At 39.4% G+C, this 21675-nt stretch overlaps 3 protein-coding genes and 1 pseudogene across 8 annotated transcripts; all 4 read right to left on the minus strand.

Moving 5' to 3' along the window:
- Nucleotides 1–87: 87 nt before the first annotated feature.
- Nucleotides 88–7057, minus strand: LOC111325820 (astacin-like metalloprotease toxin 1). Its single transcript, XM_022929734.2, has 8 exons — nt 6902–7057; nt 4939–4980; nt 3141–3284; nt 2603–2732; nt 2216–2397; nt 1667–1885; nt 1092–1214; nt 88–256 (listed from the first exon to the last, which is right to left on the minus strand). The coding sequence occupies exons 1-8, from the start codon at nt 6999–7001 to the stop codon at nt 192–194; spliced, it is 1005 nt and encodes a 334-aa protein (XP_022785469.1). The 5' UTR covers nt 7002–7057; the 3' UTR covers nt 88–191.
- Nucleotides 7058–7730: 673 nt separating this feature from the next.
- LOC148724426 (uncharacterized) lies at nt 7731–8427 on the minus strand (annotated as a pseudogene).
- A 2768-nt stretch (nt 8428–11195) lies between these two features.
- Nucleotides 11196–15574, minus strand: LOC111325761 (uncharacterized). Of its 2 annotated transcripts, none has more exons than XM_022929638.2 (2): nt 15449–15574; nt 11196–12612 (listed from the first exon to the last, which is right to left on the minus strand). In XM_022929638.2, exon 2 carries the CDS (start codon nt 12604–12606, stop codon nt 11704–11706), a length of 903 nt encoding a protein of 300 aa, XP_022785373.1. In that variant the 5' UTR covers nt 12607–12612; nt 15449–15574; the 3' UTR covers nt 11196–11703. The 2 variants fall into 2 exon arrangements, with proteins under 2 accessions (XP_022785373.1, XP_022785372.1); XM_022929637.2 differs by having other exon boundaries at nt 15455–15555.
- A 698-nt stretch (nt 15575–16272) lies between these two features.
- LOC111325768 (uncharacterized) lies at nt 16273–21645 on the minus strand. 5 transcript variants are annotated; one of them, XM_088729251.1, is made up of 3 exons: nt 20539–21645; nt 19321–19388; nt 16273–18487 (listed from the first exon to the last, which is right to left on the minus strand). In XM_088729251.1, the coding sequence occupies exons 2-3, from the start codon at nt 19343–19345 to the stop codon at nt 17610–17612; spliced, it is 903 nt and encodes a 300-aa protein (XP_088585377.1). In that variant the 5' UTR covers nt 19346–19388; nt 20539–21645; the 3' UTR covers nt 16273–17609. The 5 variants fall into 5 exon arrangements, with proteins under 5 accessions (XP_088585377.1, XP_022785387.1, XP_022785388.1 ...); XM_022929652.2 differs by having other exon boundaries at nt 20139–21645; XM_022929653.2 differs by having other exon boundaries at nt 16273–17848; nt 17922–18487; nt 19321–21645.
- Between the last annotated feature and the right edge of the window lie 30 nt (nt 21646–21675).

Consider the following 21675-nt stretch of genomic DNA (forward strand, 5'->3'; position numbering starts at 1 on the left):
GTACACTGAGCAGAATCACCACCCTCTCCTCATCCTACAAAAGGAGGGAAAAAAAACTCTCCCAAAAAATTAACACGGAAGGCTCACTTGTAACCATGCAGATCTTTTATTACGAAAGTAACAGTAAAATATAGACTTTCCTCAATGATTAAGTAATTCTGGTGAAAAAAATATATCAGTCGGATTCTTTTTTAAGACGTTTTTCTTGATTCTGATCGGGCCTTGTTCGCGTCTGTGATCGTCGAGTCCCTCTTTCCTGGAGAAAGATAATCGAAACATAGTGTAACTGTTTTGGAATGTGTATGGGTGATTTTATCTTTCGCCTACGAATTAAAAATAAATTCAGGAAAAGGCTGTGGTAATAATATCAGCTTGTTTCTTAGAACGGAAACGAAAAGGTGAAAAAAACAGCAACAAATAATAAGGCGGAATGACAAAAGTGCAGCTGGTTGAATTGGTGCCAACTCGCACCTGATTACAGATAAAAGCCAAGGTCAGCAACTACAAAGATCAATGGAGGAAAAGCAAAAGAGATTTACAAAACAAACTAACGAACTAGCAGCAGCAGGCAGATCAAACCAACTAAACTAAAGCATGGAATAAAAACAAACAAAACAATAGGAAATTGTACTTAGATAAACATCTTTAGTTAAAAATTGTTAATATAGGGTGTGTTCGACTGCATTCGGTGATGTAATAATATTTCACACAATTCTAGCTTCGAAAACTCTGTATTTTGTTTCCATAATGCGTAGTATGCATTCGGTGATATTGTTGTTGGTATTGTTGGTGTCCCTGCTAGCCCGTTACTTCAAATCACATTTTGGAATAACAGAAACTGAATATGATAGGCTGAACTCTACAAAATCTGCACATCCGCTATGATTTATGAAAAATTGTATTACGAATCCTGTTTTTACCACATATCCTTTGAAACCGATGTAAGCCTCAAAGAATAATTGACCTCTTTTCCTCAGGTTCGATGCAAGCTTAACATTTTCTTAGCAAGATAATCGATTTCAGCCTTCAACACTCTAATGATGCTGCATACAGAAAGATATATTTACATCTATAAGATGGAATATTCTCACCGCAAAATTTGCAGGTTTTGGGACAAGATTCAATCATCATTTCTTGGAATCTGGGACTGTCACAGCTACCCAGTATGCTGAGACCTATGCACCTGTATGGGCTTATCTTGTCAACGCAATCCTCTGAAAAAGAACAGATATACATGTTTTCCTTGTCTAATGAATGATGCTGATAATGACAAGAGTGATAATGATATTATTTTAAGATGAATATGATGATACGAAAAGTAATAATGACAATGATAATGATGATGATGTTGGTAATGTTAATGATAACGATAACGATAGTAATGATTACAATGATAAGGAAATCCAAAAGCAAGATATTAAAATACATGGGTATGTTAAAAACCCAACGTGGAGTAGATGGAGAAAAATTGAGATATACATAAGGAAAGACAGACAGACAGACAGACAGACAGATAACAATTTTTTTTTGTTATATGCTTGTATGCTCGATCGCTTCTTTTGCTCAGGAACATACTTGAACGTCCATAGCCTTCATCGTTTTTTTTCCTCGTTTCTGAAGTTAAGCCAGAAGTGTATGACACGCTAAGAAGACCAGTGTCACTCACCATGGCACTTGTATAACTTGTTGATTTCTTCTCTATCAAAATAACTCAGGCCCAGTCGCTGACCAATTGAAGCCTTTCCATCTGCAGGTATAATGGTAGGGACATCCAAGTCCTTGGAGAAGGCGAACCTACTGTAATGCATTACGCTGTCGTAGTCGTATGGTTTACCAAAGCTAGATCCAAGATCTCGAGGGTATTTTTGGAAGTTTCGAGAATGCTCTAGAAATGGAAAGATAAAAGGCACGTTTCGTCATCCCACATTTTAAAAGAAAATAACAATAAAAAAATAGTATTAGGTTTACCACAAACGGCACTTAGCGTCAACGTCACAAAGATCCAACCAGACTCAGTGTTAAAAATGAACAATTTTCTTCCGATGTCCCTCACAACATTTCAATCAGAGTAGTCGAGAATTTGATGCTATGGATGAGACTAGAGAAAATTAGAACTTCCCATCCGTTCCTTGGTGATGTTTGATGTGACTCGTTATACCTACAACCCTCCAGGTCAGTTCGATGTAGGCACGAGATGCATCATCTTTATCCCTACCTTCCTGGATATTTGTCCAATCAATTTTGATATACTTGTCCCTGTCGGGCCTGGTGTGCTCATGGAAAAATCCCAAAGCATGCATGATCTCGTGCACCACTGTTCCGATCCTCTCGCATCCATCACCGATAGAAATCGTTTGTTCAACGTTAGAGGGGTCCTTGCCGATTCTGGAATAACATCTTGTGAAAAGAGAAAAAAAATGTTTACTGTTTCAACGAAATATTTGGTTCGTGTGTGTCATCTGACACCATCAAAAAAAGCACGCTCTGCGGTTTTAATTAAAGCAGGATATACTCGATTGTAAAGTTATTAACAACTGTAATATCGTGAAAGATGAGAGAGAATGGCTTCTGGCTTTTGCTGCTCAAGTAAGTGATGACATACCCGTTTCCACTGAAGAACCTGACATAGCTTTTATGAAACGTTTCATTCTTCGGAATTTGAACAAATTTGATGCATGTCCTTTCCTTTAGATGGTGGATACCACGTTTGATGACATCGATCTTGAGAGGCTCTGGGGCCGGGGAAAAAGTTGAAAAATAGGTCAGCCTTTTAAAGAATGTTCATTTTTTTTTTTTTTTATCTTTTTATCTATTTTCTTAGAATCTTTCTCCTTACAGGAATGAAACACCGGCGATCATAACAAGCTTAAGCAGCAACATACATCATCTTCATCAACAACAGCATTATCACCAACAATAATAACAACTACGGTTGTAGGAACTACAACACAAACTTACTCTGTAGTGTAATGTTGTGCGGCAATATCCGGTTTTTAGATAATCTTAAATATGGAATTATGGTAAAACGACAACAGCAACAGAAATATAAATAGCAACAACAAAGTAAGGTGAGGTGTCAATGCTGGAAGCCTGGTATTATAATTAAATTTCTATTTAAAGGAGAAAATTTATTAACCAACCTAATTTTTCATCAAACATGTAATAGATCACCCCTCTTGGCCAATATAATATAGGGGTGACTACAGCGTCACGTGACATGATCTCTCCACCCGTCAGATATCTTTCAGTATCCTCATCGATGAGAATATCACCTTCAAACAGACCTACAAAGTTTGAAAAGTTGTATTAACTCAGTCCACACATTATTTCCTTAAGATTCGTCCACAAAGGTATGCTTCGTATCAACTGCATGATCTATTGCGCAGTGTATGGTGTGGTATGCTTGGCTAAGTCGCATAAAAAAGATGTAAAGATCCCCGTTAGTAAACTCAGGTCATACAATAGCTACTTCAACCTGCGATAGAATGACAAAATGATATCCCATAACAAAAAGGCCAACATTAAGAAAAAAGCGTAATGTGATTTTACCTCGAGGCCCGTCATATATAGAGTTAAGTATTTAGGTGTGCCTTTGCATGGGGCAAGGAGCGTTGTCAATCACAAATCTTAAGCCAATCAAATGAGGTCAGATCAAATAGCAGCAAGGTTATAGCTATAGGCAAGGTCAGTTTCTCTCCTAGTCCTTCTCGCCTTCATTTCCATCCTGTTAACATCCGAACACAGATTTTCCGTACTCTAGAAGAATTTTACCCGCCCCCTCCCCATGCTCCGGCCTTCTCCTCAGGCGTTTGTTGCCTTTTTATACGTATTTGGCTCTCTGCCGATATTTAACCCCGCATTTGCTTAAGAGATTGTGTGATGTTTATTATATCAATGTTCTTGATGTCGGGTGAAATAAAAGCGTCACTATTGTGGCCAATTTATCCCACATTAGCAGTTATTATTTTTATCTCCCGTCAATCTCGTCAGAAAACTAACGCGACGTTACGCAGAGCTTCGGTCCCGTTTTAGTGGAGATACGCGGGTTTCGTGATAAAATGTTTATGTCAGTAAGCTGAATTGTACAAGCATTTTGATTGGTTCTCACTTATGATCTACTAGAGGACAGGCCGCAGATACAGGACGTCACCTTTGCACTGTTTTCCTTTATTTTTGCTTCTTTATCATATTAAACAAGTATGTTCCATGTTGCAATGGGTCTGTACATCAAATGTGGTAAGAACATCGTGACACACTTGGCTGCGACTGTTTCGTCTCGTTTTCGTTCTTACCACACTTTGACGTCACCTGTAATCTATTAAGCTCTATAATGTGATAAAGCCACGCAGAATGCTGGGAGAACGCGGGGAAAGCTGAGGATGGAATAAGATTTTTTCTTATTTTCAGCAGAAAACTGTGTGCTGTTGGAACTCTGCCTTAAATACGTAGTCCATTGTGTGCTAAATTTAGATTATCTTTGCTTTAATATTAATGGACCAGTATTAGAATTTCTATTTGAAATTTACAAAGAATGATTATATCGAGGTTCAACCTATGCAGAGGGATAATAAGACCTCCAAGATGTGTTTCCCCGACTCACCAAGGTCGGAAGTCAGGCTAAAGCCTGCCCCTTTAGGTATTTTTTTCTTCCTTTATAGTCACATTCGCGTAGTTAAGTGTGCTTGCCTCTTTTTTTCTTTTTTTTAGCATCATCCCAGTAACAGAGAGATTCATGCAATGCACTTAAACTCCAGCTACTTATTGCCTTCATTGCATATGCACACGAATCGTTTTCTTCCTGTAGCTCTGGTTTCTTCACGAGAACCGTTTCTCCTTGATTAATCGATCAAATACGAACGGTTCGTTCAAAAGAAAGTAATTAAAACAATTTAAAATGCTGGAGAAGATCTATTCTTAACCAATATCAAAATATCTCACCTGAGTTCTCCTCTGCCCTTGGGATGCTGGCATCAATATCAACTGTGAAGAAAAACAGGCAATCAATGTTAATACAGTGACTGTTAAATTTAAAAAAAAAAAAAAAAAGCAAAATAAAAAACAAAAAACAGCCACAGTAACAGTCTTCCACTGTTTACTCAATTAATCTAACAAGAAGTAAACATACAAGAACGTTCCTAATGGAAACTATTTTAAGAGTCAGCCTGCTCACGGTCTTATCTGTTATTGCCACAGTTTTATAAATAGACTACCGGCGCAGATCTGTTATATGTGGTGGATCACCACAAAAGCCACCGAGGCGAATTCCGGTTACCGGCTATCGTGAAGTCCTCGAGTCATCTTTAGTCTACTTTGTGTGTCTGAAAAGCGACATGATCGACATTCCCTGTGGCATTAAACCTCTCGGAAGGCAATGTCCTAAGCATGAATACTCGGGTCAATTTCGCGACTAAGAAATTTGACTTGAATGTATTTTAATTTATATGTCACTACTTTTTGTAACAGTAGATCAATGCACGAAGGCCGATGTAAACTAAATATCAAGGACGATGCCTTCGAAATAGCTTTCTCTACGTCAAGGCTATAACTGGTGCTCCAAAACTAGTGTCAAAGATAAACGTAAGCGTGAACAAGGCTAGTTGAACAAAAAATAAACACTGCGGAGGGTAATTGATAATTCAGTGGTCAGTTGCATTAACTTTATTCCCCAGCTGTAGCGTATATTACGGGAACAGGCTAGGGGCCCCAGGGCTACATAAAGTTATCTATGGATTAATTTCTGAGTAGACTTATAAAGGAATTCGTGGTGGCCTCGAAGGACAATTATTAGTGACAAGTAAATTGACCTCCCTCGAAAGTTTTGGAATAATGAGGAAAAGTCTGTTATATGTTTCTGAGGGAGTACTTTCTGTTTAAAGAGCTACCATTTTAGCAAAGAAACCAGCTTTTAAGAGCTCTGGCCTGTTAATAGAAAAAGTCGTGGGAGGTGTACGATCATTGACTTCAACAAATCGAATTTCTGCCCGGTGGCAGATTTGGTGTCGAATAGCAGCTTATCAACAATATGCAAGGACGAAAACCCTTACTCAAGCCGAGTCCACGGCCTTCCTCGACTACATCGCCCCTCAGAATTAACAGTGCGGATGCTAAAAAATGATCCTTTACGAGGTCAAAACGGCGTTTCGTTTAGTGATCTTCTAGCTGTAGTGATTTTGTAATATAAAGGCAAACTATATATCGCCTTTAATATGTAATAAGAAAAATATTTACTTTAGATTGAGTTGAATTATCCTAGCCTATTTAAGATTTATACTGGGATCAATTCGAACTTGGAAAACTCATATTTTCTGGAAATAAATTTTTCTTTGATGCCAAAAGCTGGAATATATATAAATGGTGATTAAAAGCGGAAATTTCTTACACAGCTGACGATAGTGTTATTAAACAATAGCCGATCTATGTCATTTGTTTTCAAATTTCCGAATTTAAGATAATAAAAATGAAAATCAAATATTTATTCTTCGATAAAACATTGTTATAGCAAGGCCAATTAGGGAATAATAATAGTTGTTGGGAAGATACTAGCAATGAAAATAAAACGAGAATGAAGTATTTTTACACGGCATCGGCAAGTAATTGAAATCTTGTTGAACTGGGTTCCTTCAAAATATTGCTTCATTACTTTAATCACAAGATTAGGCATAATTATTTGAAAGTTACTGCTGGAAGCCTTTCTTCCCGGTCGTTTCTTATTTTGTTTGATAAGAAATGATTATAAAAGATCCACATATTTAGCTGGGAGATCTAAGAAGTGTTAGGAAATCTCTTTCTAATTCAACCGCGTCCTAACACAAAACCCAATAAACATGTCGATTGGCATTCTTTCACTTGAACCAAAAATGAAGGAATAATTGTCGCAGGATGTTCAAACTGTTTTACTTACCGTAATCTTGTATTAAGTAATCCCCATAATCCGTTACTCTGCGTGATTCACAGCGAACAAAAGACAAACAAAGCAGAAGAACAAGAAACTTCTTTTTCATCCTAACAACAGTCGAGCGTGAAGCGACTTTTGGCAGCAATATCGCTTTAGGATATTGCTTAGACAACTAATATAAATTGCGGACCCTATATTCGGTTGATATCAGGCGCTTGGCATGTATCAGCTGGGTAACTCTTACGTCAAAAATAACATGACTCTTCAAATGAACACGTAGCCAAAATATTGCTATATTTTTTCTTCCAATAAAATTTTTAAAAGTAGAGACTTGCACTGAAATTAACCCCATTGAGAACCCCTCATTAATGATCACTTAAAATATGTAATACTCGTTAAGTCAGATATGACAAAAGGGTTCTAGTGGAACCATAGACACGAAGAAACTACGTACATCTGCCATTTACCATCACTCAATAATAGAGACGGAATTTTATGACGATCGAATTTTTAACCGAAAGCAGTGGTTATCATGTCACAATAAATTCCGCTTTGTAATTTGTTTCCGGTTTTGAATTTTTCCCTCCTACTAAGTAAATAGGACAAGTTTAAAGAAATGAAGACGATGGGGCCGGTCGATTGAACTGAGCGTTATCAAAATTTTCTGACCAGTACGTTTAAAGAAAAAGTGTACAACAATTAAAGATCGAAAACCGCCTTGACTGTTGAAAGAGGGAATGGAAACGCCACGCATCCGCGTAGAAGTATTCAACAAATAAGATATGGACATCCGAGGCTCAATAAGTCGTAACATCTCATGTGTCTTACTCTTAGTTCACCTTTGATGTCCAGTCAATACCACTATCTCGCCTCTTTCAGCCTCTTTTTCTTCTCCTGAAAAATAATAGAAGCCCCTCACTTTGTCGTCGTCGGATGTGACTGAATAAGCGATGTCACCTCCAACTCTTCCAGGGTACGCTGGTCCACCATTGTCGTCTACGCCGACTATTACAGCATGAGGAGGCATCTGATTGCCACTCTTAGCTCCAACAAAGTTCATGGCCAGTATCCAGCAGCAGTTCTCCGACTTCTTTTTGTTTGCCATCGACTGCTTCCCAAACGTTCAACTGAGACTCAAAAATATTTTCGGGTTTGGTAGGGACTTTGCATGCTATGCCCCCACCAACATGACTGACGGGTAAACGACCAAAATAAGCGCCAACTCCCCAGTGCTAATGGGTTCTTTATTCGAGATGATATCTCCCTTCCTTTTTGGGATCCACCGTGGTTCAGGGTTAATCTGACACAGATAGAGTGGTGCCCTTGTTGTAGACCTCAAACCAGAGGATTTACCACTATATCTACTCGATTTTTTTATGTTGTGAGTTAACAAATACGCATCCATAATTGAATGAAAGCACTTCATAATCCAAGAACCATAGAATTTTCGTTTAAAGAGGACATGCCGGTTGTTTTTGTAGGCGAACATACACGGTGAAGTCAGACCTGTTAGTAACATAAATGCGGTACATGGTGCTCTGCGGAATCGAAGGAGAAAATAATTTTGTTTAAAAAAAAATATTGGTGAGTTTTCATGAGCACCGTTTTCCCTAGTCTCGCCAGCTGCCGCTCTTTCCGAGATGTCACTAATCATCCAAAGAACGGTTGCGAGGGTTTGCTTCCTTTCCACTCAACGGCTTTATAAACCATCCCATAAGTAAATTCAAAAATTCGATCTTACAAAATCTATAAATATGTAAGCTACAAACTTCTACAAATGTGTTTAGATCTTCTTCTTCTATTCAATCATTTACGAAAAAAAATACTGTCTCAGCATTGTGCATGAATTCAAAGGACAAACAGCTGACTTGTGGAACTGGAGAGTCTTATCTTTATTTAAACAATTGTACCTAAGAAGATATTGATCAGAGGGTTAGCCTCCTGACTGTATTCGTATTACACTTTTCGATGAAAACCCTTGTTTCTCTTGGGTGCTTTCCTAGTTTCAGTACAATTAAAATGATTTAGATAAGTTTGTTCCTTTTCTAAAAACAAAAAAAAAAGGCCGTAAATTTGACAATGCTTAAAATGGTTTAAGGCAAGAACAAACTTCAAGGGTATTTAAAGCTTCCTTAAGAAGTAATTCTAACCGCCCAGAAACGATTTCCTTCCATACCACAAGTAAAATTCTCGCGCTATTCTCCAACGCAAACAAAAACTAAATTTTTTTTGTAGGTTAAGTTTGATTTCATGCAGTGAAAAGCATCATTGTCTATTCGCACTTTCTCCTTTCATCTAAAGACATGCTTTAATTTTTTTTCTACCAAGAAATGAACGAAACAGTTTTAACTTACAAGTTTACATGTTATTTGCATATACTGTCATCTTCCAATTCCTTTTCTACTTTTGCGAATTAGCGGGTATGGCACCATAAAACACATACACCGAAGTAGATTTCGAGCTTGAAGGATATTAATGAAATAAACCATGACAACTTACGCTTAAGAGAACGCTTCTATTCAAAGAGAATTCAAACCAAAACGGCTACTCGTTTGGAAGCAATGGACAAATTTGAACAAAGTTCCTGAAGGCAATGGAATAAACTATTGAAGGGAATTGTTATGAAATATTTACGTACTCCTCTCCAATCGTTTCTCTTCCCCTAGGTGATGAAGCTAGTCCCCCGCGACCTCACGACCGCGCATGGAGAAAAAGAGAATCAAGACTGAGGAGGAGTCAGTTGAAAATGGCAATAACTGATAAAACCAAGACTTTGGATGAATAGTTTTGCAGTTTTATTATATAGTCGGTGAAATATATTGTTTCTTGCTGGTCAAGCAAACAACGTATATTATTCTCTGGATTGCGACGGGTATCGTATCGTCATTAAAAGATATAAAAAAAAAATGAAAAATAATAATAAAAAAACAAAAATATTTCATTCTCAATCGGGATTGAACTTCTCTCTTTAAACAAACAAATATTTTGTTTTCGGTCATATTCAGTTACATTTTGCGTTTGAGCATGACAGATACGGTAACATCTCAAATATGTTTTGGTAGAGCGTGAGATACGCAAGGTAATCACAAGTAACAAGAACATGGTTATGTGGCCTTTTCAAGCATCTAAACAAGTTAAAGAAACCTTAACGTCTTTGTTTTCCCGATTGCAGAAAGAAAAGGATTGCAATCAATACCGCAAAGAAGACAACCTCGTAGAATAAGGAGGAACGCGTGCATTCTTTTTGTAGACGAATCAGGTTTTTGCAATTCCGCGATCTCGACTAAAGTTTTCAGGCGTAACTTTCCATCGCATGCAGTCTTGTATTCCTGAAATGACTCATCCGTTTTCAATTACTGCTTGGGGAATCGTATTTCTAATCTTCCTCAGAGGGCTTGGGGCTGATCGGTTCACCCGGTTGAATTTCTCTCTGATGGAGGTACGAAGGAGGAGGTACAGCACGAAGGAGGCACAGCACGGAGGAGGCACAACACGGAGGAGGCACAGCACGGAGGAGGCACAGCACGGAGGAGGCACAGCACGGAGGAGGCACAGCACGGAGGAGGCACAGCACGGAGGAGGCACAGCACGGAGGAGGCACAGCACGGAGGAGGCACAGCACGGAGGAGGCACAGCACGGAGGAGGCACAGCACGGAGGAGGCACAGCACGGAGGAGGCACAGCACGGAGGAGGCACAGCACGGAGGAGGCACAGCACGGAGGAGGCACAGCACGGAGGAGGCACAGCACGGAGGAGGCACGGCTCGGAGGAGGCACGGCTCGGAGGAGGCACGGCTCGGAGGAGGCACAGCTCGGAGGAGGCACAGCTCGGAGGAGGCACAGCTCGGAGGTGGCACAGCACGGAGGAGGCACAGCACGGAGGAGGCACAGCACGGAGGAGGCACAGCACGGAGGAGGTACAGCACGGAGGAGGTACAGCTCTCGCCATTGTTATTTCCTGTCTGACAGAGCCTGACGGACTGTTACCCCAAATGTTTAGGGCCAGTCCCTCATCTTTTGTATGTTCTATGGTACCCCGTTGTACAGGTAGTTACGGTTGTATAGTTTTATGTAAATCATGGCTCTTTTCTAAACTTTAAAATTTATGTCACTATGTGCATATTTTTTATAGGTTATTTTTTTAGGCATAAAACCCATGATTTTTCCTGGCTTTTCATTCACTAGCCTCGACAATATAATTAGAAAATAATTGTTGTGGTACATCTGTCCAAGCATTTTTAGCAAAAATGGTTTGAAATAAGGATGCCTCAGACAATGGTGACTTATGTGGATACAAAAGTAATCAAAATGACTATTGTGTTTATTGCAAGGGATTCTGTAACTCAAACATATGGCGACTTAAGGTCCTACAGTAAGCAACGAAACCACTTAAAGATAGATATGACTTGTTATTATAATCTCATTTGTGATTTTTCTCTATTCTCTCGGGAAAGTAATCTTTGCACACTTTCTTGCTAGCCAGTGGGAAAACAACAAATGTTGCAACAACTGGTAAACGTACAATAAACTCCCTAAGCTACATCGTAATTAGAAGTAACGTTGACGAAAGTAAAAGTTGAAGTTTTGAAATTCCTTTCCGTCATTTCCTTCAGACAAGTTTCACCTGGGATCTCATCTAAGGGTACCTCATATTCAGATCATAATTTATGGGCCTAGATGATTGACTGGTAGACATGGTGACTTCACGCTGGCAGAATATGCGACTTTAACGTAATCTTATGTATATTTTTCAGAAAAAGCTAAAACAAAATTGATGTTCGAGAAAATCGCATTAAATACATCACGACTCAAGGATTTTTTTGTAATCGACGTCCAGTCAATACCATTATTTCGCCTCTTTCAGCCCGTTTTTGCTCTCCTGAAAAGTAATCAAAATATCCCACTTTGTCGTCTTCGGCGGTAACTGAACAAGGGATGCCATCTCCAATTCTTCCAAGGTACTTGAGTTCACCATTGTCATTCACACCTACTGTCACGGCATGAGGAGGCATCCGATCGCCAATCTTAGCTCGGAAAAATTCATGACCAGTATCCATCAGCAGTTCGCCGAGTTGTTCTTTCCTACCATCAAATGCTTCCCACGTGTCCATCTCTCGTTCTTCATCTTGACGAATATACGTAACTCTGCACGGTGCGTGATCAAAAGATAAACGGCCAAAACAACCATTACCTCTACCCGTTCTGATAAGGTTTTCAGACTTTACACAATCTCCTTTTTTGCGTTTGATCCAGTGTGGTTCAGGATTAGTCTGACGAAAGTAAACTGGCACTGGGTCTTGAGTGAATGAATCCCTGCTGGCGGGCGGCCATGCATGTGTACTTCTTGGATTTTCTTTATGTGACATCACATCTACGCATCCATATTTAACAGAGAGTACTTCATAGTCGATAAGCCATAATCTTCTACTGGAATACAGCGATGCATACATACGGGTGGTATCGATCGTATCCTCCACTGCAAAAGGTGTCGTCGCCCCCTTTGGAATCATGCAGAATCCCCATCGCGCTAAGAATGAACTGACTTTGGGTTTGCTCTGTGTACTATCTGTATTCCCTCTGGGGTCCTCTGCTCTTGCAGTCAGCTGGTCTAACTCCCGATGGAAATTTCCGTTCAAATCCGAAATTTGTTGGCGATGAAGACGAACAAAGACGTTAACTCCAGACTTGTTAGAAACATAAATGTTGTACATGGTTGTCTGAGGAATAAAAACAAAAGAAGACGATAAAAAATAAAGGAATGGCCGCTGTAAAAGACGAACTCGCCGGTAGGAAAATGGTTTAGCTAACGCAAACAACAGCTTTTTACTTGACACTGCTGATGAATTCCGCTCAGGTTGTCGAAACGTCAGTCACTACTACTGACAACAGTACTAGTCCTTCTCAGGACTGCACTCGACCATACAATCAGATTATACGACCTCATGAAAATAACATGGCGGCAGATAAATATGATCACATGAGAATGGGAACAACAATCAAAAAATTGAAAAACCTCACTCTCGCGTACCACTTTAGTCCACAACAATCAAGCGCTGATTGGTCAAGAATTTGAAACTAGCCCATTTCTCGAAATCCTTAATTTAGTCCCAGCGGTTGGCACAGATCATATCAAAAAAGCCTTATTTTCAGTTTCTCGAAAGTTTTCTCAGAACGTAATGAAGGAATAGTGCTAATTGATGAGCAGTTATGGCCAGATTGGTGAGATCCTCGTTATTTTTGCATTTATTTTAGTTTGAAGTGAAGTAGGTCGCGGCTTCCCGACGTGGAGTCGTGAGTCTGCCTTGGATAGCTGTTCAAACAGTCGGTCACTCCCGACAACAACAACTAACCCTTACTACGCGAATGAGTCCTTGTATACATTTACAAAGTATCCCAGAACATTCCGAAAGCTCACTACATCACTCAGTTTTCCATCATTAAACAAAACCTGACAAAAAAAGTTCTAAGAACTTTCATAGAAAGTTCATGCATGCAAGTCAGCGTGACCACGCATTCTGGACAATTCTAAACATATATATATATATATATATATATATATATAGGAAGTCTGTAAGTCGATTTTCGCGTGGAACAGTGCTCAATACGTTAAAGCAGAGCAGAATAAATATTACGAGAGGAAAAAAGGACGTAACTACATTTCCCGACAAGCCTGTTTCGTGAATCGCTTCACTCTTCAGGGGTTTAATCCAAGGACTCATTAAACCCCTGAAGAGTGAAGCGATTCACGAAACAGGCTTGTCGGGAAATGTAGTTACGTCCTTTTTTCCTCTCGTAATATTTATATATGGCATGGCTTAGACGATACCACAAAGGTTGGGTCGTTTGGGGTGACCGTCTCGGTTCCCCCCCATCCTAGCATTAGCACTGCACTGATGAGGCCCAGAAGGCCGAAACAGTACTGTCTGCAGTTAGTTATATATATATATATATATATATATATATATATATATATATATATATATATATATAACTGCAGACAGTGCACACTGTTTCGACCTATGTGGGTCTCATCAGTGCAGTGCAGACACTGGGCCAAGCTCTGGAATGAACCATTGCCTGGGCGCTACACTTGTGGGACCAAGTGCAGGCATGTTGCCATGCGAGAGTGCTCAAATCACAACTAAGGTGATAGATATATATCTTATTGTTTAGCATCGCTGAGTATTTGTTAAGAGTTGTACCGTATATAAAGAGTAAAGATACTCACGAAACGAAACACCAAAACGTCTATAAGTTATTTATTATCCAACACGCCAAATTGTCATTTCACCGCAGGCGAATTCCGCGGATATTTATTTACCGGAAGTGCGTGACAGAAGTATGCGAGGCGGAACGGAATTGGCGCGTTGTCGTGTTGCTGTTTCTATTTGCTTCAGTAATAAATGATGAAATTTTGCTGTCGTCTAACTGCTTCTCTTCTTGGATTTATCTAATAAATTTACATCAATATCCGCCAGCCATTACGACTCTTCTTCGTCCGAAAAATTATTTAAATTGTCGGCCATTTATTTTTGTAACTTCAATCTAATTCGTAACTTTGCGCGAATACCACGTGGTAGTAGTTGTAGTTCATTTATTTGTTTAAGCAGGTTGATTAATTGGCAGCTGTAATAGCTGATGTGGACCTGCTGTCCGAACCCACCCATCCCACCCCATGGGAGGACTTCCATCACATAGTAATCTCGTGTGTGGGAAATTAACGTCTCCTGCCCCAACCCTACAGGAGACGGGACCTCCATTTATTCGTCCCTATCCGAGAATACTAGAATATCTAACGATTTCTTGATCTTATAGAAAGGTAGCAAATTCTTCTCAATTATTTTAAGACCTTGAGTGTTGGTCCGGCCGGGGCTCGAACCCTCGACCTGCCGCACTACAGTCCAGCGCTCTATCCGTTGAGCTAACCGGGAGGCGGTATTTCGTAATCTTCTTAGGCGTTGTTTGTACTCTATGGACTGTAGTTGGATAGTAATTATTTTTAGTCACTCTGTTTATAACAAATGTTCGTAACAGTGCTTGAGCGTATGCATCACCACACACGTATGCTATCATTCAATCAGTGCCGATATTTAAGTTAAGCTTTTATCAGCGGAGTTAAGCTATTACTGTGCATGTGTACCTAGGAATAAAGAAAAGTAGACTATCAACTATCTAGTGTCGAAAAAAATTAAACTGAAAGTTTAGAGAACGAAAGCAATTAAGACTACAGCTCAAATTTGCATACTCCTCTTCATGTTCTTGAAACGGCTCTGAAACTTCAGTCGAAAAATATTTGATAATCAAACTAAGAGGTAGTTGATTCACTAGCATTAATTTATTGACCAAATTGACTTTAAACTTTCTAGTAATCGATAAGTCACAAAAGACTGTCGAGGGATTCAGATGAGGGAAATTTGAATGAAACAGTACTTAATTATCATGCCGAAAAGTTTGAAGGTTTGCCTTGGGGAACAAGCTAAGAGAGATAAAAAGGTCGGTTGTAGTTGGTAGAAAGATGACAAGAAATTTATCTTAGAAATTACAACAACTTACTCCAACCTGGTCGCTCACTCGATTGCAGAGATTAGCACTTAGTGGTACAGCAAAACTCAATTCGTACTATGGAGAACCCGATAAACTGGGTGTTGTCAAAGTTCCCGGATGACAGGTTATAGGTGAAACAGGAAGTTTGCAAAGAAAATGAAACACTATTGGTTACTTCAGATTCTATAAATTACGCAGCCTATGAATGGTCAATAGATAATGAAAACAATTATTAACGTGTTAAGAACTAGTCTCTGTACATATCAAACATGTTTAACATCTTGGGAAATGAAAATTTTCAACCTCCCTCCAAATTTTGCGTTCAGTTAGGCTTTAGGCGGAATGAATATTAAATAACGGAATAAAGGTGTAACATTCTAAGGAACTTTGGTGCTACGTCGGTGGGTGTATAACAAAAAAATTAGATTTATCAACCGATTTCGATTGTGTAAATTGACCACCGTAAAGCGTTTCTGAAGCTGACGTTTCGAGCGTTATTTCATCGTCAGAGTGAATAGAGGAATTGTGAGTTTAGTGTGGCTTAATGGAGCTACGCTATCCTCGGTGAAGAATAAATTAATTGAATGAAAGGCATTCGTTGATACCGTTGGGAATTAAGAGTGCCGATTTGAAAGAAACAATTTTGTTCCAGAGTTTTGCGGTGTTTCCGAAATCCGAACTGCCTACACTATTTCGGCTTTCCGAATGGACCATGGTTTGTTCAGGCGGTCACGCAAACTTTTACGCAGAAGAAAGCAGTCATCCGTAATTGAAAGCGAAATATGCAAACTGTCTGTTTCAGCTGTTTGCTTTTTTTTTTCTTGTTTTTTCAGTTTTTCGATTCAAGCCTTCACGTTGACGAGTTTCGCTCTAGTGATAAATGAAACAATCAAATTTGAACGCGGGAAGGAAGAATGGGCCTGTAGTATCGGGAATGGCTTTCATGGCCCACAATTCAGTGTGCGCATTTCAAGCATACTGAACAAAAACCAAATAAGACACTTTTGTTAACTTGGGCTGTCTCTGTTGAAAATCTCAAGGCAAAACCGGTGATCAATTTGTTCAAAATGAGAATGCCAAAACGGTCATTAACGATAGCTAAGGTATGAAAGACCGGAAGCAATAAATAAATAAATGAATATAAGGGAAAAATGAAAGTAAGGTGAAAAACAATTAAAGGAAAATTGTATTAATTTGGTCTCCACCCTTTCTAGACTCGGGGAGTAAAACTTTAATGGCGACAACAGAATGTAATATAACCTGACTCGGTTATTATCACAATTGTAACCAGAACAATCTTAAATTATACAGCACCAGGAGTGAGTCATGAAAGACTTGTTGTCCCATTATCTCTCGGTCTCCGTTATTACAAAATGCGTAAGCTATGACAAAATACGTTGTTCTAACAAAACCGCAGAACAAACAATAAAAGTTTGAATTAACACCCAACGCAAATTGAACTTCAGTTCAGTTGATTCTCTTTTTACCACTGAGTGGCCTTTATGAAGGCAGTATTTTGATTTAAACTCCTCAGAATCTTTAGGCTGTGCCCTTTTATTTGAAATATGCTGGTGAACAGCTCTACTTATTTCAAGGACTTTTTACATCAAAAGTGGTTATCAAAGTTACACAATGCTTATGTGTTCAAAATAACAATAGCTCTATTTTAAGTATCAATTTATAAACTAATCAATTCGATATAAGGTTCCTGTGGAACGATAGGTTCTCGTGACATACTGAGAAACTACATCTGCAACATCTCACCAATCAACCAAAGCAACAGAATTCTCTGACGATCGAAAGCAGGGAATCAACTATACAGTGGTTAACGTGTCACAACAAATTCCGGTTTGTGATTTGTTTCCGTTTTTAATGTTTCTTTCTTTCAATGTTTTCCCTCGTATTAAGCAAATAGGACAAGGTTAGCCGGAAACAAAACAATTGGCCGGTCGATGGAACGAAGCAGTGTTCAAAGAGAGCAAGCTACAACAAAGAAACTTAAAAGAATAACAGAAAGAAATTGTTTAGTTTGACTTTGTGATGCTGAACTTAGCATCTCAATCGGAGCACTTTTGAAACGTTTCTAGGTGATAAACCCGAAAACAATTTTAATATTGGCAAGTATATATATGGTCCCATTCGACTTGTTAATCAGGACCGCTTCAGCGCTTCAGCTCATTGGTTCTGCAGTCAACAAGAGAACTTCCCCCGACGTGGCGATGTTATTCATCTTAGAATTATCATTCAAGGAAACGAATTGGTCAAGCATGCGATCCACGTCTGTTATTCCACAAGCCCTGTCTCCATTGACGTGCCCGAGAAATACCCGACGAAAGCCATCCCCGACGCTGACACTGACTGCGTTAACTGGAATGAGGTTGCCACGTTGTACCTTGACCCACTCGTACCCTGTTGCGGAAAGAAGGGATGGAAAACCTGACCATTGATAATAATTATTTTTTTTTATATCAGTTTTGCTTACTTCACAAATCTCATCGATGATGTTATTTTTCCAGATTGTGCCAAAATAAACAGGGTTTTCGTCTGGTCCACGATTAACCTCAACCAAATCGGCTCTGGGAAATGAAGGAGCTCTTTCTTTAAATTTGATCCAGCGGGGCTTGGGATTGGATGGGCTCACGCTAATTCCCTTTCTGTCACCTTTGATCGTGATACAACCATAATTTGTAGGATCCACGGGCATATTTGTGCTCCACACCTTGTTCCCGTCGTGTACTGAGACAAACATTATATGACCATCATTTTCAGCTGGAAATGGCATGGTCTCGCGATGGGGAAGATAGATGAAACCACCTTGGGGCGAATTGTTGTAAGTTCGCCACTCCCTCGCCCCTTTCATGTGTTTGTCATGGTGATTCTGTCCAACCCTACCGCCACTCTGATCCCCCTGTCCTTGAGCTTTAAGTCCAACGATATGATTATATATCTCTCTTTCCGTTAGTTTGTCGCCCTGGACTCGTATGAATATCTGTTCGACACCTTCGGTTTGGTTGGTCACATATACGTGCAATGTCCTGGGTACGCGCGCTAGTAATGCGGGAGAAAAAAAAAGAAAAAAAGTTTTGTAATGTATTTCAACCAAATGTTTTTTTCGTACGTAGTACCTTCACTTGCATAGAGCCATGCGGTAGTTTACATTCCTACAAGCAAGATTGATACGACTAATCAGCGGAACTGTTTCGAAGTTATTTAAGGTAACGACTATGTCGGAAATATTTAGTAAATAAACTCTTTCTGGCGGCCAGTATGTCGGCTGATATTGACTGCGGCCCAGAAGACAATCTCTCAGCCAAGGAAATAATTGGCCAACATACTAGCAAACCCAGCAAGACAAAAGGGGGTTTATTTACTTTATAACCCTTCCATTAACTTTCGTATCGCGTGTTGACAGCAAATTTTGCTAACTGTTTTAGTACTATACGAAGCAGCGTTTAAGATCGCTTTTTCAAGGTGACTATCACTGGACTCTATACAAAGAAAACGTTTTCCTACGAGAAACTCTCGAGCTAGCTTTTTTTTTTTCTTAGCTGGATTTGTTTTTGTTTTGTTTAGTTTTGTTTTTTTACGCAAATAATCGAAGGACAAGTATCCCTCCGACGCAAATGGGGGTTATTCCGTGATAACGGCGATCTTATACCACGTGACGTAAAGTAGTCAATAGAATGACCAAAAATAAAATGGGTGAGCTATATACTTGAGTATCAGCAGACCATTAGCTGGGTGTATCTACCAGACGCTTTTCATACACTTTTATCCAACCTGAACTTAACTGATTCAGTCACTGCATTTGCATGGCTCAGTGGAATGTGTATACTGTACATGTTTTCAAAGCCTTCGTAGGAGGAGTATTAAACATTTACCTGGTTTGCTCTCTGGAGCGCCCATGGTTGTATAGAATGTAACTTGAACTTCTCCAAATGCCCCGAATCTAAGAAAATGTAACAGCGAAATGAGCCAATGAGAGCTGGTCTGAGTCATTTTTTTTTACAAAAAAAGCCGGAAAGTAATTCAAAGCGTAAAATTGCAAATTTTTCGTTTCAGGCTGCCTGTTAATTTTCGGTTATCACAACTCAAGGCTTTTGAGTAACGACGGACAGATGCAAGGGTAGAAGTCGATCACTAACACAAAGAATGGATAATGAAATATTGGGAACGGGAAATGAATAATAGGGAGGTGGAATAGAAAATGGAAAATTGAAGAATGGAATTTAGAAAATGGAAGGTAAAGAATAGAAATGGTTAACAGGAGAAATTGTTAACAGGAGAAAAGAAGAATGGAGAAAAAATGATAGAGAATGGGAGATGAAAATCGGTGAATTTTTCACACGCGTGCAAACAGGTCAAAGTATTTTGCAAATTTATCAATGCGTGGAAGATCTTATGTCAAGTGCAATATATGAAAATGAAACAAGACGAAAGTAACCAAGAAATATTTTGGGATGAAAGCTTCATACAAAAGTTCTTGATTTCTTGTTAGAGGTGAAAAACGATCGGGTTTCTACCAACTACGAAAGCCATGTAGTAGAATTCATAACGCTAAGATGGTTGTTTACTTTCCTTCACGACCACAATATTGCGCAGCGTTATGCAGAAAATTCTGAAAGTTCAACGTTTAGATTAAAAATCTTCTATAAAACAACACTTTTTGCACATATCATTACTCAAAAATAATATTTACCGGGCCTTGGAATCTTCAAATTGTTGCTAGGCCTCGCTTGAAGTCCAAAAGTTCTGTTATCATTCTACGGCCACAATACGCCTCGCTTCAGAAAATCGTAGTGTCGTTGACTCAAAGCTTATTCTGTCGCTTTCAAATTCATTATCTTCCAAGCAGAGTATTCTATAGCATTTTCCCTTTTCATTTTGAGTTCCTGAACGTCTAACTTGATCGGAAAGGAACGAAAAATCCGACTTGAATATTCTGAAAGTCGGCCACGAGGGCGCAGTTCTTTCATATTTGATCAGTTATTGTTAACACTTAGAATGACGCCTTGCTCGTTCCTCGCTAGTAAAAACGAATTTATCCTCGACAGTAGAGGAATTCTGTGGACAAAAGTAGAAAATTAAACGAGACTTACCGGCAGGATGAGTTTGAGCCACCAACAGCAACAAGGGATCACATGAAATTGCAATACGCATGCGCAAGCCAGTTTCAAAGCCCGAATGTTGTATGGAGGGAGCAAATCCTCTTTGCTGCCGTGATAGGTTGTGTTCATGTAGCAAGGTTTGAGTAAAAGAAAATTATGCTCAGGGGGTGAAATATAACCCAGGGGTGGGCATGTGATCCCTTGTTGCAGTAGGTGACTCTTAGAATTCCAATCAAACTTCAACTTCTGGTTTCTCAACGGAACCCTTAACCCGTAACACCGTCACAGGTGTCACTGGTAAATATTACGGCTGTCAAGGTGCTTGGACGAGTAGGTTAATTTGTCTATTACTGAAATGCAAATAAAAGAACGACCTTTTGAGGAGGTAACCGAGTTTAGTATTTAGAGTTCGCCATTAAAGAAAATGAATAAATACAAGAATTAGGGCGAGAGTTCACCGATTAAAAAAAAAACAGATAGGTTGGGGCGCGAGTTTGACATCGAATGAATTCAATAATTGAGGCGAGAGTTCGCCATTGAATAAAGACAAGAATTGGGGTAAGAGTTCGGCATTAGAAAAAAAGTAAGCAAATAAGCAAACAACAACAACAATAGTAACGTATAAAAATTTGGGGTGATACCGCACATCGAGTTCTGTTTTGTTTTAGTTGTTATCGTAGATCTTTAACAGGGGCTTCGCGTCATTCTGGAAGTCGTCAGAGGGACTCATGGTAAAAAAAACCTGACACGACCACTCTCTGAGTTCAACAAATATGAGGCCATTGACATCTTAGAGACTCTCCAAAAGATATTTCGGGATAATCAGGAGGAGAAGTGCAAGTTTCACCGTCTAGTGTATCAAACAACGTATAGCAAAGGTGGATCTCCCACCCCAGGTAGCATTTCGGGGCTCTGGGGCTACGCTTACTGAGAGACAAAGACCACACCAAGGTTTACTAGGCAGTTGCGATAGTTGAAAAGGCTATGAGCAGGGGAGGACCATCTCTGGGATTTTCCCAGCGTGGGTCTGCTATGGGCCCACACAGAAGTCTGGGCACGAGAAGTAACGGTTCTGTCCAATGTTTCTTTTGTGGGAAGTTACACCATTTTATGTCCACATGTTATGCA

Source organism: Stylophora pistillata, chromosome 8 (assembly GCF_964205215.1).
Source record: "Stylophora pistillata chromosome 8, jaStyPist1.2, whole genome shotgun sequence".
NCBI lineage: Eukaryota > Metazoa > Cnidaria > Anthozoa > Scleractinia > Pocilloporidae > Stylophora > Stylophora pistillata.